The 8,611-nt window shown below is 41.8% G+C and overlaps 1 protein-coding gene across 1 annotated transcript; it reads right to left on the bottom strand.

Annotated features, from left to right (window-relative positions):
* Positions 1-7,486: 7,486 nt before the first annotated feature.
* LOC127252515 (uncharacterized) lies at positions 7,487-8,389 on the bottom strand. Its single transcript, XM_051276706.1, has 3 exons — positions 8,258-8,389; positions 7,980-8,155; positions 7,487-7,889 (listed from the first exon to the last, which is right to left on the bottom strand). Exons 1-3 carry the CDS (start codon positions 8,387-8,389, stop codon positions 7,487-7,489), a joined length of 711 nt encoding a protein of 236 aa, XP_051132663.1.
* Positions 8,390-8,611: the final 222 nt, after the last annotated feature.

Consider the following 8,611-nt stretch of genomic DNA (forward strand, 5'->3'; position numbering starts at 1 on the left):
CTCCGAATCGGATGAAGAAACTTCTTCCATTTCTGGAGGTTGGGCTGCCACAGGTGGTTCTTCTGCCTGCCACTCGATTGCTGGAGGTAACGCTGCTGCTGGCTGGACGGCTGCAGGTTGGGCGGCTGCATCTAGAGCCACTGCAGCCGGGATCTCTGGAGCAACTGGGATAGCCGCAGCCGGGACACTTTCGGTTCCCAGTGCGGCTGCATCCGATTGGACTATTTCGAGATCACCAGCAGCAGGTATGTTGTTGTGAGGGTCCGCTTCGGCAGGGGCACTTGGTCCTTCCTTCGAAATGGATGAGTCTGATGCCATATATGGCGGTCGACCCATCTGGGAAGTAGTCCCCTCGCTGTCAGAAGAGACCCCTGCTGCTGATGCGATGGGTGAAGGTGTCTGTGAAAAATCATGGAAATGTTGTTGATAAATATATCAAGGTTGGTCATTAGAATCCTAAGTATTGCTGATGAGAGAACTTACTGGTTCTATAGGCACTGCTGGTAAAGATTGCCTCCTGGTCGGGTGCCTGGCCCGACCACTCCTCGGTACGGGAGGAAGAGTTTGCCTCCTCGTCGGGTCCTCCGCCCGGCTGCTCATTGGCAAATTGGTCTGGACCAAAGGTCCGATTGAATGGTCGGCTGGGGGTGGCGTCGTTTGTGTGGTCGGTGTCACCAAGGTCGGTTCTGGTGAATAAAATAAGTGAAATCAAAGTTAAGATATAGTGAATTGGTTCACGGTTTTAAGAACAATTACCTATTCGGGGTCGGGTCCTTGCTGACGTCCTAGTAGTTCCAAGGTCCGCTGGAGCTTGCTGGTCGGCCCCAGAGGTCGGGGGTGTTTGCAGCTGGGAAGCCTTCCTTTTTCGCATGGGAACACTAGATCCGATTCCCGGGGCGGCTGTTTGTTGCTGAGTGCTAGTATGTCTAGCCGCCCCTAGAACCAATCCTTGGGGGGGAAGGAGTATGTTCAGCAACCGATCCTCATCAGGGGAAATCAGGGGCCATACAACCGACCACCATTCATTGAATGTATCTACAGTCTCAGGGTTGGAGCGGAAAGGAATATAAGAATTGGAAATTATATACGTGGTGAGCTGGGAGATATAAGAAGGGATTGAATTAGGTAGGACCCGTCGGTCAGGACTTTGAAAAATTATATGCGGACAAGCGACGGGTCCAGGGATACCTTGGCAACAGCCGAACTGGCGCGCCATGAATTGAGGTTCATAATTAAAAGTGTAAAAGGTTTTCTGCCCTTTTTTATCAAGTTTTTTGCTGCTAAAAAGAGACCTGGGTTTGAGGGCAACGTCCCAGGCAAAAGGATAGGTGGGATGAGCACAAGGCTTAGGAGTCGGAAGAGGATTTGCTGTCGGAAAGGGCCAAAAATGGTCGGGAGCATAACCCGCATATTTTTTATACATAGAAAATCGAGAGTTACTGCGGGTATCCGTTACAATTGCGGTTATTATTGGATCGGAAGATTGGAGTTTATTGCGTCCTGAACAGAGTCGGTTGAGGGCTAATCCCAAATGTTTTTCGGATGTTGGCATAGTGGGCGGAGATCCTAAGTTGAACGCGTTGGGGAAGTAAAGACGGAACCAAAGTTCTAAGAACCAAAAAGGACCCGATGCGGCAGTGTCTAATTTTCTACTATCATTATCTGTTAGACGAAGGCTAACTCTAGTAAGTCCTTCAAACAGATTGGCTAAAAACAGGGTGCCAAGGGAAAAGAACCGACCTGACGCGATATGAATGGCCAGGTCAAGATGAGAAGGAAGAACACATTTGGAAGGGGAAACAATAACGTACCTACAAAGCCAAAAAAGGATAAAGGCAGTATGCTCCCGGTCGGTCACGGGGGTCCCTGGAGCCCCTTGCTGGTCGGTTGCGAACTTTGTCCAACCCCATTCCTTCACACCTTGTAAAGACCACCCTGGATGGTCTTCTGATGGCTCCTGCCCATCTAGGGCTCCCATCACAGGGTCTTCACCCACGACTGGGAGATGCGCGATCATTGCCACATCCATAAGAGTTGGACCAAAGGGGCCCGATGGTAAGAGGAAAGTCCCATTTTCCGCATTCCAGAAGGCAGACATGGCCAACAGCACCTTCTCATGCAGGTTGATCGGCATGGTGGACAATAGTATTGCTTGGTCGATTTTTTGAGATCGCCATTGGGCCTGGAAGTGTTCTGCTACCCGTCGATACCAAGAGCGGTAAGGATCTTTTGGGTCTGTGAGATGGGTTTTGATGCTGTCTCGAATGCGAACTGCTTGATAGTTAGGGTTGTTGATAGCCAAGGAATTTCGAGATTCCAAAACTTCCCTCATCCGATTTGAGTCGTCAGGAGTAGTGCAATATGGGCGGATCGTCGGAGTTAGTACTTTCGAGGCTGAAAATGGACCCTCTGGGAGGGTTCCGTCGAAAGGAAGGGCAGAAATGTATTGATTCGCCATAGTTAGAGTGTTTTGGGATTGTGATTCACAAAGGCTTGTATTGCGGAGAAGGAAGTTAACCAGGAGTATTGCAGTAACTGGTGCAGTTGCTAAGGGAATTTTTCAAGAGGGTAGTGATTTATGAACTTCCAAACATTGATTGTTCAATGGTGTTTGAAAGTCCCTTGGCGGCGGGCAAGTTGTTACGTACGAAATTTAGAATTAGGTTAAAAGCCCAAGGCAAAAAGAAGAATGGGCCTGGCAATAGAGTTGATTGAACTGGCTGAAGGACACCGTGAGGAAATCAAGGAAAATAGATTTATTTCTAAGGAAAATACAAGACGGAAAGTCCTCAGGTCGGAAGGTCTTCAGGTCGGTAGATCCTCAAGACGGAAAGACCTCAGGTCGGAAGGTCTTCAGGTCGGTAGGTCCTCAAGACGGAAAGACCTCAGGTCGGAAGGTTTTCAGGTCGGGAGGTCCTCAAGACGGAAAGTCATCAGGACGGAAGGACCTCAGGTCGGTAGGTCCTCAAGACGGAAAGACCTCAGGTCGGAAGGTCTTCAGGTCGGAAGGTCCTCAAGGCGGAAAGTCATCAGGACGGGAAGTCTGCAGGTCGGGAGGCCTTCAAGACGGGAAGTCCGCAGGTCGGGAGGCCTCAGGTCGGGTAAACCGTAGATCGGATAGAAGGCGAAGTCGGACAGACGCGGAGGTCTTTGATCAAAGACGGAGGGCGGCTGATGCGGAGGTCGGCCCAAGTGAGGTCGGGCGAAGAAGCAGGTCGGGCGAAGGACGAAGTCGGGCCAAAAGAGCGGAAGGTCTGTGGTCGGCTCAAAGAGTGAAATATAGGGATAATTTTGGTCTGCTGGGGACACGTGTCAGCATGAGAAGGGTTGGAAGACGGTTGGGAAGGAGACGTTGTAACCGTTCGGGTGACGGTTTTCAGTACGGTTTCCCAGAGAATATTTAAAGGTTTGAATCATCATTTGGCAAGGCATCTTCAATCAACTTCAACAAAGCAAAGTCAGATTTGGGGATCACCACTTTAAATTTCAGTCTTTTATTTTCCAGTTTATTTTATGTACCATACAGTGTTTAGAGATTCCTAATCTCAGGCACTAATTAATCAAGTTTAAGGATATTTTCTATATCTTTGAATTTTACTTTATTTTTGTTGAAAAATTACATCAACAGATGCAAAAGTAGATAAAATTTTCTTTCTAATTGCATTAACTGAAACATGAAATCCATATTTATATGTAGGAGTGAATACAAGTATTGGCATGAAATGGGCTATGTCACATCCACATATACACTACGTGTGTATAACATATGTAACACTCTCCCTTGGATGTTTTATACAAAGAATGTGCCTCGTTAAAATCTTACTATGAAAAAATCCTATGGGAAAAAATCATAGTGAAGGAAAAAGAGTACATCATTCTTGTATTAATGCGCTCCCCCTGTTTTGGACTTTATTTGATGTCTTTCATCCGACGCATTCCAATTCCTTGCACCAGTTTGTTGAATGTTGCAATCGGTAGCGCCTTCGTGAATAAATCTGCAGAATTTTCAAATGATCGAATTTGTTGCACATCAATTTCACCACTTTTCTGAAGATCGTGAGTGAAAAAGAACTTCGGAGATATGTGCTTTGTCCGACCGCCTTTAATATACCCTCCCTTTAATTGAGCTATACAAGTTGCATTATCTTCAAATAATATTGTAGGAGGTAATTTATCATCGGTAATCAAGCCACAATTTTTCTGAATATGGTGAATCATGGACCTCAACCAAACGCATTCACGATTGGCTTCGTGAATTGCTAAAACCTCAGCATGGTTTGAAGAAATATCTGTTATTGTCTGTTTAGCAGATCTCTAAGAGATTGCGGTTCCACCATAAGTAAATAAATAGTCAGTTTGAGATTTTGCTTTCTGTGGATCAGACAAATAACCAGCATCAGCATAACCAATTAATTCATTTCAAGATTCACTCGAATTAAATAAACCGAGGTCATGAGTCCCATGAAAATAACGAAAAATGTGTTTGATACCATTCCAATGGCACTTTGTGGGGGATGCGCTAAACCTGGCCAGTAGATTTACTGAAAAAGATATATCTGGCCTGGTAAAATTTCCGAGGTACATTAATGCGCCAATAGCTCTGAGATATGGTACCTCGGGGCCAAGTATTTCTTCATTTTCTTCTCTTGGCCTAAATGGATCTTTACTGGGATCAAGGGATCTGACCACCATTAGTGTACTCAAAAAGTGAGATTTATCCATGTAAAATTGTTTTAATACCTTTTGGGTATATGTGGATTGATGGATAAATATTCCATTGTTCACATGATCCACTTGCAATCCCAGACAATATTTTGTCTTTCCAAAATCTTTGATCTCAAATTCTTTCTTTAAATATTCAACTGTAATTTGGATCTTTTTTGGAGTTCCCATTAAATTGAGATCATCAACATATATTGCAATAATGACAAAATTTGATCCATTTTTCTTTATAAATACGCATGGGCATATTGGATCATTAGTATAACCTTCTTTTATTAAACATTCGCTCAGACGGTTATACCACATTCGCCCCGATTGTTTAAGTCTATACAATGACTTTTTCAATTTGATGGAATATGATTCCCTTGGGTTTAATTTGTATGCTTCGGGCATATTGAATCCCTCAGGAACTTTCATATAAATATCAGTATCCAAGGAGGTATAAAGATATGCAGTGACTACGTCTAAAAGACGCATATCGAGTTTTTCTCGCACTACTAGGCTCACACGGTATCTAAATGTTATTTCATCAACAACTGGAGAGTACGTTTCATCAAAATCTACTCCAGGCCTTTGTGAGAATCCCTGAGCTACAAGACGGCCTTTATATCTCATAATTTCATTATGCTCATTTCTTTTTCGTACAAACACCCATTTGTACCCAACTGGTTTTATACCATCTGGTGTTTGAACAATTGGTCCGAAGACCTCTCTTTTGTTTAATGAATCAAGCTCTGATTGAATCGCATGCTCCCATTTTGGCCAGTCATTTCTTTTCCGACATTCATAAACCGATTTTGGCTCTGGATTCTCATTTTCTTCCATTATATCAAGTGCTAAACTGTATGCGAAGGCATTATCAATAATTTCCTATTTACGGTTCCAACATTTTCTTGAAGTAACATAGTTAATTATGTTTTCAATAATCTCATCATGTTCTTCAAGATTGTGCTCTTCTTGAGCAATTATTTCAGGGTTGACTTCCTTATTAGATTGAGGTTTATCAATGTCATTCCTGATATTTGCATGATTATCATCATTAATTCCTCTTTTCTTTCGAGGGTGTTTATCTTTGGAACCGAGTGGTCTACCATGATTTAAGCGTGTCGCTGATTCATTAGCACTTGCAATTTGTCTATCAGGGACAATTATTTTAGCCGGAGCATTAGCAGCTTGGATATATAATCGAGTGACTTTGCTCGAGTTATTGAATGCATCCGGTAACTGATTTGCAATATTTTGCAAATATATAATGCGTTGAACTTCTAGTTCACACTACTTTGTACGAGGATCACAAAAATTCAAAGGAACTTTCCAATTAATATCCCTTTTCGGTTCGTTTTTGTCTCCCCCTAATGTCGAAAAATATGATTCGTCAAAATGACAATCTGCAAATCTTGTAGTGAATAAATCTCCCGTCATAGGTTCAAGATATTTTATAATTGACGGCGATTCATATCCGACATAAATGCCCAATCTACGTTGAGGACCCATTTTTGTACGTTTGGGGGGTGGAATAGGAACATAAACAGCGCACCCAAAAATACGTAGATGAGATATATTTGGTTCGTGACCAAATACTAATTGCATTGGGGAATAGCTATGATAGCTTGTCGGCCTCATTCTTATGAGTGTTCCTGCGTGTAAGATTGCATGCCCCCAAGCTGAAACGGGCAACATAGACCTCATCAGTAATGGTCTAGAAATCAATTGCAATCTTTTAATAAGTGATTCTGCCAGGCCATTTTGTGTATGAACATGAGCAACTGGGTGCTCTACATTAATTCCAATCGACATGCAATAATCATCAAATGCATTCGATGTATATTCACCAGCATTATCCAGACTTATAGTCTTAATTGGATTGACGGGGAATTGTGCCCGTAATTTAATAATTTGGGCAAGCAATCTCGCGAATGCCATATTGCGAATAGATAATAAATAGACATGTGACCATCTGGTAAATGCATCAATAAGCACCATAAAATATTTAAATGGCCCACACGGTGGGTCTATTGGTCCACATATATCCCCGTGTATTCTTTCCAAAAATGTAGGTGATTCAATACCTACTTTAGCTGGTGATGGTCTGGTTATCAATTTTCCCTAAGTGCAGGCAACACAGGTCAACACATTTGAATTTAACACTTTTTGACCCTTTAATATAATGGCCATGCGAATTCTCAATTATTCACCTCATCATTATACTGTCAGGATGCCCAAGGCGATCATGCCATATTTGAAAATCGGTAGTCTTTTGATCTACCGTGAGGTGTGTTTCAACAGCACCTAATTTGGTAGTCTCTCAATGATGCATTTCCTTTTATCAATGATATTGGTGATCAATAAAAATTCACCATTGGTATCACTCATAGTTTCAATGTCATGAAAACTTAGTAGATTTCTTCGAGCTTTAGTGGCCAACAGTGCATACTGTATCACAATTTTTGTCCCCGTGGGGAGAAATATAATGGCTTCTCCAGAGCCTTCAATTAATTTTGCACTGCCACTTATTGTATTGACCTTCATTCTTTCCCTTTTCAAATGGGAGAAATATTTTTCGTGTTTCAATATAGTCTGCGTCGTTGCACTGTTAATGAAACACATATTTGCATCATTTTAATTGGCATCCATTTAACCTTTAAATATAAATAACGCAATATTAATAAAGGCAGATATAAGTATTACAAAATGCATTACAAAAAGGTAATATGCGATAATTTAAATATTACAAAACATAATGTAAAATAACATAATATGTCTATCACTGGGGGTTTGCTTGATCTACGACAAAATCCACTATATCAAGATGCGTTGTGTCGTAATCCAAAATATCATCATCGGGGTCGTCATCGTTATCAATGTGATTAGTCTCGACCTCCTTCCTCTTTTTCTGCAGTGAGGCTTGATAAAGATCGGCTAGGTGTTTGGCTGTTCTGCAGGTATTGGTCCAATGGCCTTCAATACCACACCGATTACAAATGCCGATTTGCCTCTTTCCCTGTTTAGCCTTTTCGGCTATATCCCCATGTTGGAGTTTACTTTGTATCCTGTTAATGTCAAAACTACGGCGATTGTAAGGGGTATATCGACCGCGTTGACTCTCACGACCGCAACCACGTCCACGGCCTCGTTCAGAAAATGTCACGTTCGCTTCAAGGAACGGACTGGAACCAGTGGGCCAGGACTGATGATTTTTCATCAGTAACTCATTATTTTGCTCAGTTAATAAAAGACATGCAATGAGCTATAAGTACTTTTGAAAATTTTTCTCACGATACTGCTGTTGCAACACAACATTCGAAACATGAAAGGTAAAGAGAGTCTTCTCCAATTTATCATTCTCAGTAACATTTTCTCCGCAGAGTTTCAACTGAGATGTAATCTGATGGATAGCAGAGTTGTATTCTGTAACAGTTTTAAAATCCTGCAACTGCAGGTTAAGCCAATCATGTCGGGCTTTAGGGAGAGTGATATATTTCAAGTGCCCAAATCTCTCCCTCAATTCATTCCACAAATCTAGTGGATCTTTCACCGTCAAATATTCAGACTGTAGAGGAATGTCCAAATAATGACGGATGAAGATAATAGCCTTAGCCCGATCTTGGCTTGTAGCCGTATTTTCACTGGCAATTGTACGAACAAGGTCCATAGAAACCAGATGCATTTCTACATCCAGGGACCAAGTCAGAAAATTATTACCGGTGAGAGACAGAGGTTTAAAAGAAAATTTTACAAGGTTTTTCATAATTTAGAAAATAGGTAATAGTATAAAAATAAAACTTACCAAAAATAAATTAGGTAAAAGCCTCGTGCTGATAACGTGTTATATAATATATAATAATATAATATAGTTTGTAAGTATATATATATATATGTGTGTGACGTG

The sequence above is a fragment of the Andrographis paniculata genome, unplaced genomic scaffold, assembly GCF_009805555.1.
Source record: "Andrographis paniculata isolate CXL003 unplaced genomic scaffold, ASM980555v1 Contig46END, whole genome shotgun sequence".
NCBI lineage: Eukaryota > Viridiplantae > Streptophyta > Magnoliopsida > Lamiales > Acanthaceae > Andrographis > Andrographis paniculata.

Bases quoted from the DNA above. Each gene is read 5' to 3' on its own strand.
- LOC127252515 (XM_051276706.1), bottom strand. From the start codon at position 8,389: ATGCATCTGGTTTCTATGGACCTTGTTCGTACAATTGCCAGTGAAAAT. The intron at 8,156-8,257 runs GTGAAAGATCCA...CTTAACCTGCAG, and splicing joins TACAGTCTGAATATTTGACG to TTGCAGGATTTTAAAACTGT. The intron at 7,890-7,979 runs GTACTTATAGCT...CACTGGTTCCAG, and splicing joins CGTGAGAAAAATTTTCAAAA to TCCGTTCCTTGAAGCGAACG.